This window comes from Callorhinus ursinus, unplaced genomic scaffold (assembly GCF_003265705.2).
Source record: "Callorhinus ursinus isolate GAN/ISIS: 27379988/994484 unplaced genomic scaffold, GSC_fseal_2.0 scaffold12, whole genome shotgun sequence".
NCBI lineage: Eukaryota > Metazoa > Chordata > Mammalia > Carnivora > Otariidae > Callorhinus > Callorhinus ursinus.
The window spans coordinates 7,038,038-7,057,654 of NW_027397074.1; the positions used below are offsets into that span (position 1 = coordinate 7,038,038).

Genomic DNA, 19,617 nt, shown 5'->3' on the forward strand with positions numbered 1-19,617 from the left:
GAAAAGTCATATTTGAAATATTTGGAAATTATCTTGCTGCTATACAGAACAAGCAGATTTGATGACATCAATATTATCTTCAAAGTTGTATGCATTGAGCATGGAAGACAAGACATAACTCATTCCTAAACATAAAAAAACACTTCAGCAATCAAGAATAATAGGACAGAATTTTAAAATCCTTACATAGGTACTATTTTATAGCCATGATAAAGACTGCAGGTAGAAGAGACAAATACATAAATAATTAGTGCAAAAATGATATTCAAACTATTTAACAATTTTTATGGTCTGGACACTAACCAGTCAGAGTAGACTGGGACCAATTAGAACAGATGTCAGCCATAAACAGCAAAATATGGTATTGGGGCAAAGCAGTGGAATATCCATTGTATATGATTTATTTGGGTTTGATTTTATTATTTCCTCCACAAAAAATTTATATTCCTAAAGTGATGGTATTTCATAGTACTCCTAAGCTGAAAATACTGGAAAGGGTACTATATCATTGGACGAAGCATACCTCAAAGTGCTATAAAAAATCATGACTAATATGAATAATTACCAGTTAGCAAAATAAGAATAGTTTCTATTAAGATATTTTAAATTTCCTCAATTTTTTATTTTTAATTTTTTTTATTTTTTATTTATTTACTTTTTAAAGATTTTATTTATTTGACAGAGAGAGAGAGAGAACAAGTAGGCAAAGAGGCAGACAGAGGGAGAGGGAGAAGCAGGCTCCCTGCTGAGCAGGGAGCCCGATGCGGGACTCGATCCCAGGACCCTGGGATCATGACCTGAGCCGAAGGCAGCCGCTCAACCAGCTGAGCCACCCAGGCGCCCCTCAATTTTTTAAAATAAAACATCCTAAATATCAGCATAGAAACAAAATAGCATCCAAATTAGTTTGTTCATAGTATTTAAAGATAGGAGTTCAATATACGGATGACTTTTCAATTTTAAAGTTTTAGTACTTCAATAGTATCTTTAGAGTTTTTTTAAGATTTTATTCATTTATTTGAGAGAGAGAGAGAGCATGTGAGCTCATGAGTGGAGGGGAAGGGGCAGATGGAGAGGGAGAAGCAGACTTTCTGCTGAGCAGGGGACAAGGGACTTGATTCCAGGACCCCAAGGTCATGACCAGAGCCGAAGGCAGACACGTGACCGACTAAGCCGCCCAGGTGCCCCTAGAGTCTGTTTTACTGAATTCTTCCTAGTGGAAAAATGTCAAGGTGCTTTACAAACAATCCTAGCAGGTTTATTAAATTAGGAAAACAACTATTCAAATGTGTAATTAATTTGGCCATATTTATTCTTGAGAAATTAGGATCCCTAATTATCAATACAAATTTAATGAGACAACAGGCCAAAGCCCCTATTCTAAAAAGAAATAAACTACTCACTCTAGGAACAGAATGTGAACTATGAAAATAAAAGTATGCATTTCCTAATCTGTGTGGCAGTTAAGAAATTCACTTAAGAAATGACCTAAAACTACATACAGATGGCTAACAGACACATGAAAAGATGCTCAACATCACTCATCATTAGGGAAATACAAATCAAAACTACAATGAGATACCTCCTCATACCTGTCAGAATGGCTAAATTTAACAACACAGGAAACAACAGATGTTGGCGAGGATGCAGAGAAAGGGAAACCCTCTTGATTGTGGCCATGGTCACATGTAACTACATATGTGATATAATTGCATGAAAATACACACACACACACACACACACACACATACACACACACACATCAGTACTTGTATAACTGGTGAAATAAATTCCAATGTCAATTTCCTGGTTTTTCTATAGTATTATATTTATGTAAGATGTTAACATTGGGGGTCTTTGACCAGAGCCGAAGGCAGACACTTGACCGACTAAGCCACCCCGGTGCCCCCAGAGTCTGTTTTACTGAATTCTTCCTAGTGGAAAATTTTCAAGGTGCTTTACAAACAATCTTAGCAGGTTTATTAGATTAGGAAAACAAATATTCAAAGGTGAAATTAATTTGGTTATATTTATTGGTGGGAATGTAAACTGGGGTGTAGACACTGTGGAAAACAGCTTGGAGGTTCCTCAGAAAGTTAAAAGTAGAGCTACACTATGATCCAGCAATTGCACTACTAGGTATTTACCCAAAGAATACAAAAATACTGATTGAAAGGGACATGCCCCGATGTTTATAGCAGCATTATTAACAATAGCCAAATTATAGAAAGAGTCCAAATGTCCAGTGACTGGTGAATGTATATATACATAAAATGGAATATATCAGCCATAAAAAAGAATGAAATCTTGTCATTTGCAACAACATGGATGGAGCTAGAGAGTATAATACTAAGTGAAATAAGTCAGTCAGAGAAAGACAAATAGTGTATGATTTTACTAATATGTGGAATTTAAGAAACAAAACAAATGAACAGGGGGGTAAAAAAAAAAGAGAGAGTGACAAACCAGAAAACAGACTCCCAACTATAGAGAACAAACTGAGGGTTGCTGGACGGGAGGTGGGACTGGGTTAAATGGGTGATGGGGATTAAGGAAGTCACTTGTAATGAGCACTGCGTGTTGTAGGTGAGTGATGAATCACCATATTGTACAGCTGACACTAATATTACACTGTATATTAACTAACTGGAACTTAAATAAAAACTTGAAAAGGAATTAAAAAAAAAGAAATGACCTAAAACTAATTAATGTTTTCTATTATTTTAAAAAGGCAAACCTCCTCCTCTTGAAAAAAAAAATCCACTTAATACAAAACATAGCTTATGCTGTCTTCATGTGCATTTTGGACACCTTTTTTTTTTAAAGATAAAGTAATAGTTCAAAACTTTAAATGTCAATGGAAATGCAGTTCTAATGTAGGTAAATAGGTTAAGATTATGTCATTTTTTTTTTACAGTAACATGAGAAAACTCCCTTATAACTCAAAGACATAGACTATAGAAATGAATCCACCTAGTTCGCACAGCTGTGATTACAACTTTGTGAGAATTTAGAGTCACTGTAACAAAATGGAGGTGGACAACCTCCAATATGTCAATATTAGGTTGGAATTAGGTAGGCGGATAATTTTAGCCTAAATGGGTTTGTTCATTTCCATCACTCCAGGACACTCTAGAATAATTCAAGTCCCTTAAGGTAGGCCAACTATTCTGAATTCTTCCCTTTGTCTTCTATGAGGCTAATTTGTTGGCTCAGAACACACAGGAAGGAAAAGAAAGGAGCAATTATTGAGAGCCTGTGGTGCCTCAAGCACTGTCCCTCTTATATTTGAAACTAAATCTGCATGAAACAGATATGCTTCCCATTTTACAGGTAAGAAAACCTAGGCTCTCAGAAATTAAGCACCTAGCCAAGAACCCACAGATTTGTGTTTGGATTAGGGCTTTCCACGACTCCAAATTTCACACAATTTCCTCTCCTGAATGTGATAGTTTAATTACATTTCAACTTTAAGAAAAGAATGGTCCTACAAGGCTTGAATCATTTCTTAAAAAGACTTATTTATGTGAGAGAGAGAGTGTGAGTGAGTGGGTAGAGGGAGAAAATCTCAAGCAGACTCCTCCCTCGCTGAGCACAGAGCCCCACGTGGGGCTCCATCTAATGACTCATGAGATCATGACCTGAGATTTACTTTCTTTTTTTTTTTTAAAGATTTTATTTATTTATTTATTTATTTGACAGAGAGGGAGAGAGCAAGAGAAGGAACACAAGCAGGGGGAGCGGGAGAGGGAGAAGCGGGCCTCCCACAGAACAGGGAGCCCGATGTGGAGCTCGATCCCAGGACTCTGGGATCATGACTGGAGTGGAAGACAGACACTTAACAACTGAGCCACCCAGGCGCCCCTGAGAATCACTTTTGATGTTAACCCTAGCTCAGTGATTCTTAGGGGATGTGTCACCCCTGGGATGTTTGTGATTAGAAATGTCTAAGGAGAAACACCGTGGTATTGATTCTGAGGGCCAAGGACAAATATGAGGATGTTTTATACACAGTTCACGGATCTTGCATCCAAACCGTTTAATAGTTAAATGCGATTTCTGTGGCATTTTGTAAAAGACTATCTTGGCTTGCTAAATGGCACTCCCCCAAATACTAATATTAGATTCCAGTAGTAGGTGGAGACTTTTTTCTGTGATGTAGACTGGTGCTAAAACTCTAAAATGCAGAGCAATGACAAATGCACAGAATGGAGTAACTTCAGTATTTTCAACTGCATTGTGAGAGAAGGAAGTATGCTTTTATGTTTAGTAGCAGTATTATCCTTCAGGTAAGAAATCAAAATGGTTGCTTTGGTGTCAATAGATGGTTGTTTAATATGTATTTGTATGGAGCCTTCTGTGTTCCCATGTCCCCCTGGATAACAATAAGAAAACCTTTGCTAGTTTTTTCTCTAACCCAATAATAATTTAAATCAGTTGATACCTCCCTTCCATCTCTCTTTCACTCAGCTTCTTCTTTTTATAGTTGACCGAGGAATTAACTTTTCCTACCAATGTTAACAGAACTCCAAACGCCCACATTTACAACATGTATCCATATCTGCATCCACATCCACATGTACCTATGTACAGTCATAATAGTATGCACACATACACAACATCATGGAATTCCATTTTAAGAGATTAAGATATTAATTATGATAATAATCAAGAATTCATGGTATGCAACCCAATAAAGTCTAAAATGTTTTTTAAAAGTACTGCATAAAACTTTTGCTTCCAGGTAGGATGGAATGAGAAGCTGATAAGCTATGAGAACACACAGAAAATCTATACAAAATGTAAAAAATGAGCAGCTTAAAGGGATCAGAGCACCCCTGAAACCACAGGTCTAGGATTCCAAAGAGAAGGAAAACCCTGGAGAGGTGAGGGAAGAAGTTGCAACTGATTTTATTGATTGTGGGCTGTGGGAAAAACCCAGACTTGGCCTAGGTAGAAGGCCACTGCTGGAGCCAGCGAAAGTTGAGGAGTCTTGAGGGACTGGAGTGACAAAATATAGACTTGAGAGATCTTAAACACACAACCCATTATCCCATGATGACATTTGTCAGATTCAGAAGCTGCAAAGTCTAGAGGCAAAAAGCTAAGCTAAAACCCCTGAAATGCACCAGAGATTTGTCAGTCTTGCAATACTAAGAAGAAAAAATATTTTTAAAATATTGGCATTCAAGACCTGCCAAGAGGAAGGCTCCACATGAACACACTGGGCCTGGGTTTGTCCTGTGGACCAAATCCAGCCTGCCTCTATTTTCTGTATGGTCCAGAAATGAAGAACAATTTATATACTTTTAAATGGTTGCAAAAAAAAAAAATCAAAAGAGTAGTATTTTGATATTCAATTTCCGAAAGTATATGAAACTCAAATTCTCTGTTCTTAAAGCTTTATCAAAATACGTCCATGCCCTTTAGTTATATATTGATTCTGCCTGCTTTTGCATAGTGAGGAGTTACAAAGAGACTGGATGACCCAAAAAACCTAAAATATATGTGACCTGACCTATTATAGAAGATGCTTGCTGACCTACAAATGGGCTGTTAGTTGAAAACCCTCAGCAAACATCCTGTAACAGAAACAAACCAGAGATAAATTGGGTCTTACCAAAACTCAACCCAACCACCTATTGGCTCAACTCCAGATTGGATTAAAGAATTAGCCTCCATTCTATCTCCCTGGCATAAAGAGGATAAATGTTTTCGGGAGAAAGATCTTATCATCTTGAGCCTCTATAGTTTTTTATATACATTTTACACACATTCTAGCATTCAGAAAATTACTCTACTTTGTTTGGCCTGAGCAGAATGTATAAAGAAGCCTGACTTAATTGGAGGGCTCAACAGCAATCCATTAACATCCAATGATTACACATGTAATTTTAACCTACATTTTAAAGAAAAATAAAACAGAAGTAAGAGTATTACCTGAAAGCAATTTTCTTGGCAAGAAAACTCAAAATATATGTCTGGAATAACAGTATTCTAACTAACTAGATGTTATTTTCCATTGTAAACCATTCCAATAATATATGGAGTAAAATCTAGGAGTTATTTATTTTGTAGAAAATGAAGACAAATAGTAATTGACTGGTTAGAAATCATTCTGAACTACAAGACTGTATTCTAGGGCTTGTTTTTTTCAATGACATGTGCTTCGCAGACAATGGCATCATATTTTAGGTACCTAATATCCTGAGAAGACAGACAAGTGCAGATGTGGGTAAAACTGATAACACTGGAATATTAAGATTATGCAATGTCTTTTGCCTACCTCTCTCCCAGAATTTTAAAATTTGATTTTAATAGCTTTTTCTAATGAAAAGAATAAGACAGCTGAGAAGTTCAATATGTCATAGCACTGCAAATTGTTAACTTCATTTTAATTAGGATATACTAAGGTTTTACATCTGTGGCAAAAGTAAATTGTAACTTCCATACATAGCGGATCAGGCCACTTTAATTTATAATAGATTACAATCTGCAGCACACGTCTTATTGGTGTCAATGAAATATATAACCTAATGGTGCTCAAAAGTCCAGGTCACATAATAATTTTATGGGATCAACCACATGCAGTCATGCTATTATACAGAAGGCATACAGATACAGCTATGAATATAAAATTTAATATAGACAGTGATTAAAAACTGGATATTTACACATTCCAATATGTACATATAAATGGTACCCAATAATTTTTAATTTAACCCAGTGTATAACTAGCTTGTGAACAGTTATCTTATGGAAACGAACAACCTTATCAAAATATTATCCGGGAAAGCCAGAACTATTGCTAAAATCAAAGGACTTTCAGAATTAGAGACGTTTTAAAAAGTTGGCGTTTCAAAAGCTTTTTTAAAAGTTGAAACTCTCCTCATCACTTTCTCCACCTTTAAGAGCTTCTCAATGATAGATGCCTGTGAACAGGACTCTAGAAGCTTGAGGAGATAAAGGCTGGACTGTGGTCAAATAATAAATCACAAGGAGAGTATGCTATTTAACATTTTAGCTAAATTTTAACTGCGCTTTTCACATTAAACTCGGTATCTTTAAAAATTACAAGTGTCATCTCTTAACAGACTTCATTCATATAATTACTAATTTCAAAGCAAGGTTTATACTCATCTAACCCTCAAAACTTCTCAAAAACATTCTTCCCATACATGAAAACAGTCGATTTCTAAGCAAGTTAATATCATTACATTGGAAACCAGAAAATACTATGGATAACCCAGGATATTCATGCAATTGGTTATTTAATTCAAATAGTTGATTAAAGGAAAGTAGCCCTATGTATAGACCTTTATACCACGGATTCCTTAATAACTAGCAGAATGCCATGCCTTTAAACACAAAAATCACTATTATCTATAGTTCCACAATAGTGTTTCTCTATACATCACGTTCGATTCCAGTGAAAGGATCAGAGTCCTCAGAGAGACACATTGCAAACAAAAAGTCCTTAGAAGGTGGTGGGAAGTCAGGCCAGGAGTCACAGAGGACCAACAGAGATGACAGAGATGTGATATCCGGGACCGTCTCCTCAGAGAGAGAAAGGAAAACCACATGGCACTGCAGAAAAGCTGTGTTAATTCTCTCTCCTAGCTAAGCATTAAATATTACATCTTTCAAACTGTCTCAACCACATGACTGCTTCCTGAGGTGAGACCCTCCTTTCAGAAACACAAACATGCTCACAGCGCAATGCAGAAACATCATAGAAACTTAATGACCTACCATTCTCTTTACACTCTTCTGGAGGTTTAGCCTTTTTCGCAAGTCGTGGATCCAGCCATGATGTTGTCTTTGTGTTATGGCTGAAAAGAAAAGAGATCACTCTGAACAGACACATACTGAAAGGAATCAAGTTTATTCCTTAAAAAAAAAAGGAGGGGGGTTGTTAGTCCAACAAAATTGCAATCGATACACTTAATTTGCTTACTGGTTCTAAGTAACCCTGAAGGTGGTGTAAGAGTAATTGTGCAAGGCAGCTGTAAATTTGGCAACCTCAGCTCCCTGTCCTCAAAGCAGCTATTTTTATTAAAATCAACTAGAATGTTGCCAAGTTAACCTCATTGAAAATGCAGAACTCATCCAGAGCAAAAGGAATTTATTACAAACACAGGATTCTCCAGTTGGAAGAGCACAGTTCGCAGGCTCTGATACTGTTTCTTCACTTTTGCAAAATAATTATTTTCATCTTAAACCTGCCCTTTTCATAAATAGTTGTTTTGTTACTCTTTAACTCCAGAGCTGGCAGCGGCAGTATAAAAGTGATGAAAATTACAGCATGTTCTCGGGATGCCTACATTTTCTCAAAAAGTGATTAATAGCAATGTCATTAACCCATATTTAGCTGTGTTCCAACTAAATACTTTCAATCCGGCTAGGAAGGCAGAGGGTAAAAATGCCTGTATTCGAATGTTCCTAGAATGGAATTTCTGGGACCTAATAACAATTTTGATGACATTTGTGCTTTGAAAAAAAAATGTTTTCTGGGAAGCCTTTTGTCAGAAATTTTAAAAACAGAGGAGAGATGTTTTTAGAACAGTGTTGCTTAAAGAGGCCCTAGAATCACCTGCATTGGAGTTGGAGTCACCTGGTGATTAACGGTGCACATTCTGGGATTTCACAGAACGACTAAATCAGAATCTTTGAGGTTGAGCCACAAAATCTCCATCATTGATTGGCAAGCACTCCAGGTGATTTTTATGCACATTATAATTCGAGAACCACTCAAAAGCTCTTTGGAACTAAAGTCTTTGCTGTGTACAGCTGTCTCAAGTGATCTCATCTACCAATGGACAAATTATCAAGGATGCGACATTTGTGAGGGCTTCAGAAAAAGCATGAACAAAGTCACAGGTGTGGAAAAGTGTGAGGCTCATACAGGGAAGAGTCAAAAGGCCAATCAATGGAACATGAAAGGGAACAGTAGAAAATAGTATAGAAATATAAAGTAAAGCCAGATAATAGGGATAGTTGAACTGTAAGAAAGTCCAGTGATAACGATGAAAGTCAAATGATAACAATTTCACATATATCTTCTCTTTCTTCTTTGAAATTTAACTATGAAATATGAATTAACTATGAAATTTAACTTTGAAATTTAACTATGAAATAAACAACTTATTGTATCAGAGACACAAGCGTCAGCTGGATAACCCGATGAACGAATCTCCACTTAAAGCAAAGGTCAGAAAATTCTCCCAGGCAGCATATTTAATAGCAAACTTATAGAGACCAGGTGCCTATCTAAAGAAGAAAATTTCAAGGCAGGAAGGAGGAAAGATGGAGACAAGCCGGGCAGTGGGGAAGCAAGTCCAAGGTGTTAAAGCACCTAGTGCTTTCTGGACGATGATCCTGTCTATGTGTAGAGCCATTTCTGATTTAAAAACGGAGACATTAAGATCCCCGGGTCATAAAGTCTCTGCTCCCAAAGAAGATTCCCTCTTATTTCTAACTTTCACGTGTGGTTAAGAGAAAATACTCTCCATTGCGTTCTTCACATAGGAACTCCACAATGATTGATGCCTCTAAGTGGGGCTCTCATAATTTGATCAGATAAAGGCAGTGAATTTGGTCAAATTATAAATCATCAGGAGAGTACGCTAGCTTTTATTTTCTCCCAATTTGACCTCTGAAAATCCTGACGGGGCTTTATTATCGAGTTTCAGAAGTCAGTAAAGTATTGCAGACACTTTCATCTCATTCGGGTCCTCGTTTGTACTCATGTCAATATCATCTAATCTTTTCCTCTGAACTAAAGACACCCATGGAAGGAGATTAGGACTACCCCAAATATGTTAGTGGACTGGGTTCAGTGTTTGCTGCTCCCACTTTGAAAAACACAAATTCACTTTTAAAAATGTTTTTTATAGACATGCCTTCAGTACTAAATGTGTGTGTGTACGTGCGCACGCGTGTGCATGCCCGTGAGTGCATTTGTGTGTAAGGTGTGTTCAACTCTATGTTTTTATTTGTTAGGGAGAAATGTTGGGAAGTGGGCAAGGAAAATACATTTCCCTTCTTTTTAAGCACACTTGCTTCTTCAAAATCCTTCCTTCATTTTGGCGAAAGGTCATTTATTTCTAGGTCTGTGAGACATTTTCACAAAAGCAAACACATATATGGATAAGTAGTAAGGGGCCATTACTAAGCCATTACAGGGAATCAAATTACCATTTCTATATCACACCATCACTGGTCTCAAATACTGGCAAATTTTGTAGAGAACTGTGAGTTTCCTAGCTTTCCTATGTTTATACAAAGCATTTCATTACAGGATTTTTTTTTTTTTTTTTTAGGTTGAACTAGCATTAATGGTATGTCACTTTAATACACTTTGGCAGATGGAGTCTCTTATAGTTAACAGCATTTTTAGCTGATTCTCTGAAATGATTCTGAAAAAAATGTGGGTAGTAGTTAGTCTTAAACACCACATGAAGATACAGTGCAGTATTTTTCAATAGTGGCTCTCCCCAGCCCTATAATTTGGATACTTCTTCAGGATACCTTATGGAGGGGATATTTTTAATGCATTTGGGGGACAACAGACCAAGTGGCTTTTCCACTTTCCTCAAATCTCTTATTTTTAACCCCGACAATTACCTCTGAAGATGGGATTAAACATTGGACAGGAGACTGTGTACGAAATGGGATCATTGAGGGATTTTTCACAATCTACATAGCACTTTTCCTCAAGTTTGAGGATGTGATTTCCTTTCACTTCGACTGCTAAAGTAGATTTAAACAAGACATCAGTTTTCTGTATCTAACCAAATTGTGTGGTGCACCAATGACAGGAAAATAAGAGGCTAATGCTATATGCTCTTATATTCTGATACTAGCTTCTTAAACAGAGACACATACACACATATATGCTGCATTTGCCAAGAAATTTCCGCCCCCCCTCCCCCAGCTGGGGAATGGAACAATTATTTTCTAGGAATGTTGAATCATAATAGTCTACTACTGTATTTTTATGGATAAAGTTAATGTGATGATCATGAAAAGTGAGAGATCAAGTGGAGTAAAGTCAGTAGCTATTCAAGTTCAATCAATGTCAGACTTAAAAATCTGGATAAAAACCTTAAAAAATGGTTTATCCAAACTCTTCCCTGATGTTAAACTATATAATGAATCTATCTGGAGGAGCAGAACAAGGCAGAAGTGAAATTTCATTTAACTCTGCAATACTAGTTTAAATTCATAACAGAATGGCTTTGAAGACGTGATAGGCTGACTTATAATGAATTAGAAATTTCTGTGTTTTTTTTTTTTTTTTTTTTGTAAGTTTAACCTTTGCCAAACTGACAAAAGCTGCGGGTTAAATCATAACATCTTATCTTCCTGGGGAAACATTCTTTTCACACAGAAAATGCTTCACTTCGACAGGAAAAGCTGCCGGCCTTATTGTACACCATGGCAAAGTTATTGTCATTATCTCTTAACATTTCCTGATTGTCTACTTTGTCAGGGACTGAACTAGAACTTCCATACACATCACCTCATTTAATGCTAATGAGCTTCTGTGGCTACAGACTTTTGATTCCACCTTACAGATAGAGAAACAGTTTCAGAGAAGGTGAGTAACTTGCCCAAGATTACACAGCCAGTGTGTGAAGGGGAAAGAACTGACATTCAGCCCAGATATATCTGATTCCCAAGTCCAAGTTTCTTATGCTCTGAAACCGGGGGCATACTAACCTCACACTTTGCTTTTTATACTGAGCTGCTTTATTTCACTCCCTCGGAGAATCATCAAAGATCTTTTCCTCAGAGCCTTTGCCAATAGTTTGGAAATAGAGACATTTATCTCCTGTTTGAAGATAGTAATTCCCAACCTTAAATTCCTTTGTGTTGAGTGCCTTGTACTTAGTAGGCATTATATCAAATTGCAGGTGCACAGAGATGAAAGAGAGAACATTGTGATTGAGATGGCACGGATAGCATCACTGGAAACACTTTTGTCCTTATAAACTTGAATTTTCCCTTCAGATCACTTTTGAATCAAATGTTCTCCCTTCGGATCTGCATGTTTTTCCAGGGGGCCGCGTAGTAGGGGGGCCGTAAGCTCATCTGTCCCTAGAACACAAGTAGGTAACTATCAAAGTGTTCTCAATACCCTAGAAATCAACCTGAATATTTTTCCTAAATAAAGTCTTAAAATTCCTGATTTACAGAATCTACATATGAATATTAGGTCTTAGAAGCTATACTGAAGAATTATGTTAATAAAACTGCTATCAAACGGGGGGGGAGGCATTTTCCTTTTTCTTTTAATTAATTTATTTTAGAGAGAGATTGCAAACTGGGGAGAGGGGCAGAGGGAGAAGGAGAGACAGAATTCTTCAGGCTGACACCCAGCTGAGTGGGGGCCCTGACGCGGGGCTCGATTCCAGGACCCCGAGATCATGACCTGAGCTGAATCCAAGAGCCAACTGACTTGAGTCACCCAGGTGCCCCACAGGTGGAGGATTTTCATAGAGATCATGCCACAGTGTATCTGCCATTCCATTTTTCCATCACTCTCTGTTTTCCCAGTCAGGATATAAACCCCTTAAGGTGGTCCAATTCAAGCCTAATTTTAAGACATGTCCTCCTTTCATCCATATCTTCTTTCTGTTTCCTTTTCCTCTCTCCTCCCCTACTTTTATATTGCCACCTAGATCAAAATAATGCTTTCAGTATTGCACAAACACTAGGTGATGTTTCATCAACTGAAATTCTATTAGTGGAATAAGAAACTTTTATTATCAAACATATTCCCTTGCTGCATTTTCTCTAAAAATAGTAACAGACTTAAAACAATAACAAACACATTGAATTTAAAAAGTCCTCCTACAAAGCCAATTCTTAATCTTAGTCTTTAACTGACAGTAAAATGTATTTTCATCTGGGAAATACTACATCAGAAGAATAATCAGAGATTAAAGTCAATGATGTTTGACGGCAAGAAGCATAATCTTTTGAACAAGGTAAGTAAGGTCCAGGTAAATATTTTAGAGTCTATTGGACAATTCAATATGTGTTTGGGTGTTAAAGTTTCAATAGTAGTTGTAATATAGATTCAGAGACAATAATCAAAGATTATTGACTACATTTTACATAATTTAAAAAATAAATGTTAGTTCTCTCTCTCTCTCTCTCTCTTTTTTAAAAGTAATCTCTGCACCAAACGTGGGGCTCGAACTCATGATCAAGAATCTCATGCTCTACCGACCGAGCCAGTCAGGTGCCCCTAAACGTTAGTTCTTAAAAGTATATAAGTTGACATTTTATATTATATATATTTTATATGACATACATTTTATATTATAGTCAATAAAATCCTCAGGATGGTTACATCATTTTCCAGAAGACTTTCTCTCCCTTTTATATCATCTTTCCAAAAAGAAGATTAAAGGCAATGACTGGATAGATCTAATTGATGATGAACAGTGGGAACTTTTTCATTCAAGACTCCATTCTTCCACAGTTTTACTATTTTTTTCAATTTATACATTGGTAATCTACATAAAAAGTTATTGTCAATGACCTCTATAGTGGTCGTTTCCTAAACAGTATTCCCCCAAATTTTATTAACCTTGTGAATTATGTGAGTTTGCCATCATATTATCTTTCATATGTTTAGAAACCATTTTTAAGAGAGGTTTTATTATAAATAGTGTTTGGGATATCATGAGTGTGAGTCGCATACTGTTTTGTCTAAAACATATTACTTTCTGTCTGGGGATGGCACTGGAGTCTTGTGTAGGCAGAAGAAAAAAAGATTATGAAAAAAATTCAATATATTTTGTAATACAAATTACAGAGAGTAAACACAGACCACATTTTTGTGACTGGTGGGGATATGCTGAGCTTAGAAATAAGAAATCTGGAAGTGCTTCATATCAAACAACTGATTTTACTTTTCTTTCCGACAAATTTCCCAAGTTTTTTGTCTACCCTTTAATAAATAAAAGTTTAAAAATTTTTGAAATGGTAATTAGTGATTTACTTAAAACTTAAGGGAATACAGAAATGGCAACACAAGAGGAAACAAATTATAAGTGTGTCTTCCTGAGAATTTAAAAGCAAAATCAGCCCGGACAATGATTTAGGAAACCATGTACAGTCATGACATTTTTCACAGATGTGATTTTCAGTTTCAAAAGACTGCTTTTAAAAATCTATTATTTAAGATGACATAACATTCACTACCATTCAGGAAGATGGTAGCAAACAAATAGGTTCTTATTGTCGTTTTGTTTTTTGCCAAAGCAATGGCAGTCTCTTTTATGTCACTAACTAAACTGACTCCCAAAAGAAGAAGGAATTAAATGGGATTCCCAAAGCATGTCAATGCAGATTAGCCCTAGGGCAGCTCTGCTTTATGGAACATTTAGCCTTTGGAATAGTGACTTTCTGGCTGAGAAACTTATAAACAAATACTATTTGTAATATGAAAGTTTACTTTTATTTCAGCCAATGTTTGTTGATGCCGTGGAGGTAGTATGGGATAATGGCAATGGCTTTGCAAGATGATGGTACTATGAGACCTTAAGAATGTTAATTTGTCCAAGAGTGCTTTAGGATCTCATCTATTAAATCGGGTATATCAAATGCTCACAAGGTGGTTATGATATAATATGTGTAATGTAGGCACCATAGCAAAATGATCGAGAGCAAGGACTCTGGAGAAAGGCTGTGTCCCATTAAAGTATGAATCTTGTCAGTTTTGCTGAAAACTGTATTTCCAGGGTTAAAAATGGTGCCTAGCACATGATATGTGCCCTGTAAAGATGTGTTGAGTAAATGGAGTCAAAGCACCCTGGCTTTGTGAATTCTTGGTTATATGATCATGGACAGGTTAATTACCTCTACAAGCCTCAGCTTCCTAAAGTGAGAAGTAAATGAGAACAGTGTAAATGCTTAATATATTAGGTATTATCGTTCAGGTAACATGAACACAACCTGAACAAAGTAGGCGCTCAATGTGTCATAACTTTATTACCAATTTGATTTTACAGTTAATAAGCTGTTTATTTTAAAAGACATTATTAATGAGGATAATGTTATGAATTAAGGAAACTACTGGTTTTAAACAATATTGTGCACTTGAAAGTCTTACGAAAACTGCTAAACAGAAGACATTATTAATGCTTTAAAGGATGTTTAGAAGGGAGCATTCACGCACAATTTAAAATTCCATTGTTTAAAAATGCTTTCTCAGATATTTACTTTTTCTCATTAAATATCACTGTGAATGATAAAAGGAATCTGCTTTTACACATTCATCAAAGGAAGCAGTTCTGAAAAGTGTGGGAAATATAGTTGACCCTTGTGTTCAGTACCAAAAACAATAAAAAAAAACCAACCCTCATCTTCTAAAGGCAGAACTTGTTAAGTACTGAGACATATAAAGTATTTTGCAATACTGAATAAACCAATAAATATTTTAAAATATTGCATAGAAGACAAAAAAAATGAAATCACTTGTTATCTTAATTCAAAACCCACAGTATATATTTTTTCAAAGATATATTTGAACTAACATTTCAGCAAGGTAGAATTACCCTCTTCTATTCAAAATGTATATATATATAAACATAAATAAATAGACATTTATATTCATATATTTAAATTTTATACACAGAACCACAGGGTCCTTCTTCTTTGTTGCACTTGTTTTCTGTTTTTTTTTTATTTCTTAAAGATTTTTTTATTTATTCATTTGAGGCAACAGAGACACAGAGAGAGAGAGAGCATGAGCAGGGGGAGAGGTAGAGGGAGAGGGAGAAGCAAGCTCCCCACTGAGCCAGGAGCCCGATGTGGGGCTCTATCCCAGGACCCTGGGATCATGACCTGAGACGAAGGCAGACGCTTAACCATCTGAGCCACCCAGGTGCCCCTCACTTGTTTTCTGTTTTATCACAACCTTTTTTTCATAGGAGACAGAATTCAGTGAAGTGTAATGAGGGGTGTTGCCTACCAGGGGAGACTTCCATTACTGTAAGGGACTCACAATATTTGTGGCAGAGGGAAGTTCTCACTGATGCCAGCTCTCCTTACCTCAGACATCTATCTTCCCTTCCATCTGTTTTATCTTTCTCTTAATTTTCTCTATTTGCCTTTTTGTCTTCTTTCTTTACCTTGACTTTGCTTCAGGACTGGTTAGAAATTCTCGGGCCCATCATGGCTTAGTCCCCAAGAAAGTCCTTACTGCCCCACCATGATCCTTCTCTTGTCAAGCTCCTGCTCTATCAGACTGTTTCCAAGGGCCTTCTATATTCACAGAAGAATTCATTGTGCTATCAACAGCAAAGTACTCACAGGTCAATGACAGTGGGTTGAAGTGCTGATTGTATCCGACTGTAATTAGGAAGGAAGGGGCATTCCAGAGGAAAGAGTGAAAGCAGTCAGGAGAGAATCAGTGAAAAAATGGAGGGAAAAGTAAAGCAGAGTGAAATTCAGGCAGAGAGAAAGGAAACCACGGTACACGTGGTCATAGTGTGGAAATGAGGCACAGATCCCTCTCTAGTCTGATATTTGAGCTCATCGCTCTAAGTCTTGATATTCAAATGTGACTTTTTCAAGAAAGGAAAGACGCAGCTCAGACTGATCCTGGGTGAAGGGTGGGGGTGGAGGGTGCCTCCATTCTGTGGAGGAACCTCCTTAAGTAGGGCGTTTGCACCTGTCTTCTATAGGAACCTCCTTCCCATCATACTCCCACTTCAGCCTTAACTCAAGGCTTCATTTTCCTAAACTCTGGGTGAGTGGCTCTAGCATCAGCTCTCTTGCCAAAATGATACTGTCTCCTTTTTTGTGTCTTAATTTTCCACCTCAGCCTATCTCTGCTCCCCTGCTCATTCATTCTTCCCTGAAGGAATAGGAAGAAGATAAACAAACAAAACCCTCTGCCTGTCTTTCAAAATCACTAATGATCTAGCAAAATGGAAAGAGAGCAATCATTTCCCAAGATTCACCAACAAATACCTCTTCTCTAGTAGAGAAGAGGGTCTTCTCACTATCCCTGATAAGCCCAGGGACTGGGTTCCTATACCTGGAATGCTGTGTCTACACATTGCCAAGTCTGTGTGACCCCACCTTCCCTATGATGCCTCCTTTTATTACTTAAGTCTGTGCTGAGTATATTCTTTTCTGAATAGTACCACAAAACTCAGAAATTAGTTGTTTACTGACTCTTTATAATTATATGTCTCTCTTCCCCAACTTGAACAATAAATCTCAACAATAAATTTGAGAACAAGTACAAAATCTTACGAATCTTTGAATTCTGACACTGGGTGACTCACTAGAGTTTTAACAGAATCATTTTGGTAGATTCTTCCAAGTCCAGACAGAGCCTCATCATTTACTATATACCATGAACACAACTTCTGTCTTTCAAAGTCCCTTTTCTTCACAATCCCAAAATCTGACACTACTTGAAAGAAAAAGATTATTTTATAATCACAAAGATTTTTATAATTGCATTATTGGAAACCTTGTAAGGAAATAGTTCTTTAATCAACTTGTTATGTTGGTTTTCTTTTATTATTTCCACATACGCTTACTCCTCCTGCATTATATAATAAAAAATATGTATATTATCAGTCTCCTTCCGAATATCAATTTTCCTGAATATCAACATGTGAACTCACATCTAGGGTTTTATACTGTGAGTGGCCCTGTGCTGTGCTTATCAATAATAAAGTTATATTTTTAGATTTAAATACTTCTGAGCATTTGAAAAATTCCATATGGCTTCTTCTTTTCTAATTAGTTGATAAAAGATGTCTTTGGGTCATTGATTATAGGAATAAAAAATAATGCAAGGGATTCTTATTCTTTTTTTAAATTTACAAGATCTGTCAAAAGGTGAGTGGTAGAGATTCATTTTCTGCAAAACACTGCATTTCTCATCCCCCCATGTTGGAGTCAAGCAGAGCACCAAGTAATTACCTCATTATATATTCCCTTGGTCAAATATATCAAAGTTCCCACCTTCACATGAGAATTAAATATTGGCATGTGGTAACATTTCAATTTCACAACTGAGTTCTGCCTATGGAGATCTAAGTCACAAATCACTCCAGGTTGGGGAAGGAAATCCAGTTTTAATATTTTTTCTTGAATAATCAGAGTTTACATATTTTTATCTACTGTCAGCACTGAAAACTTCAGGTTTTATTAATTTTTCTGTTTGAGTCTTGTTGGAGGGAATAAGGGTTGCGGGAATAAGTGTTCATTTACAATATTTTTAGTTTTTATTCTTCCTAGTGAATATTTTGATTGTCTTATGTACATCAACAATTTAGTTTTGTGCTGAGATCTCCAATTTAGGGCTTTGTTAAAAAAAAGTGGTTCTACTTCTAGAAGATAAAAGAAAGGAAAGACAGTATTATTAATAAAATATATGAAAATTTCTTTTTTTGGAAAAAAAGTCCAAAAGGCAAGAAAAAATTAGAATGAGTATCATCAGGGAGTTCAAGATTAGTATTTCAGTTTCCTTGGCAAGTCATAAAAATGGTAAGCAAAAAATAGAATGAAATTAATAAAAATGAGTGCGATGTATAGTTACACAATACAAACCTTAATAATTTTATTGACATCTGACCTCTGCATGAAATACTTAAAATGTTGTCTTTTGTGACAAGTAAGTATTTTGCTCTAAATAGCTGCATCACTGAACACGATGGTAGATGCTTCCAACAATCTTAGTTAAAAGATGGTATTATCTCATTTGGACAATACAGAGGTCTTGAACAAGTAGAGTAAGCATTTTTCATGATAGGTAGATTATTTTCTAACTCAATAATAACATCACATAGAGATTTGCCTCTTTAGTCATGATTGTAACAAATTTTACAGTGTAATTGTTTAATTCATTCTTTGATTTATAGCTATAATCTATAGCATAATTTAATTGCATTAAGGCACTGTCCATTTTTCTCTCACAAAGAAGGAAGCTAATACCAGAAATGATAAAACTCAGTATTTTATTTTGACCATATCTCTATGTGCTACATCACTTACATACTGTTATGATATTTGTAGCAATATGCAAAGAAATGTGTGAAACTCACTCAATGAAGTAGACTTCACCCTTCTCTGTATAGGCCATTTCCCAGTTATCAGGCAATGGGTCTGACTCCTCATTCTCTTCAGGCTTAGTTGGTTTTGCATCATCCATCTGCTCCTTCAGCTCCTCGGGCTGACTGTACACTGGTGCAGGATAAGGCTGGGAGGGTGTCTCCCCTGAGGCACCTGCACTCTTGTCTTCATGTTCACTGGATTCTACAACAGAACAAGAGCATGTGGTTAGTCACTCTAGCCATAGGAACTTCTCAATGACTGTGGAGTATGATGCACCAGGGAATAAGCTCCATGAAGGCTCATAGGAAAAGCATGATTGCAAACAGCTCTGAAAATCATCTGTAGGCCTAGTTGAGTTCCCCTTTCACTCATCATTCTTGTCTATCCTTCATCTAATTATTGATGTTTACTGAACTGGAGGACCATTTCACAACACAGGTGTGGCAGGCAGAATAATGACTCCCTAAAGATGTCCATGTCTTACTTCCTGGAACAGGTGAATGTTACCTTACATGGTGA

General features: G+C 36.5%; 1 protein-coding gene across 1 annotated transcript in view; it reads right to left on the reverse strand.

Moving 5' to 3' along the window:
• Positions 1-19,617, reverse strand: part of MAGI2 (membrane associated guanylate kinase, WW and PDZ domain containing 2) — a 1,285,084-nt gene that overhangs the window by 407,181 nt on the left and 858,286 nt on the right. Inside the window, exons 5-6 of the mRNA XM_073899397.1 lie at positions 19,089-19,299; positions 7,753-7,832 (exon numbers count right to left, since the gene is read on the reverse strand). Of these exons, the coding sequence (XP_073755498.1) occupies positions 7,753-7,832; positions 19,089-19,299 (291 nt within the window). The remainder of the gene's footprint in view (positions 1-7,752; positions 7,833-19,088; positions 19,300-19,617) is intronic.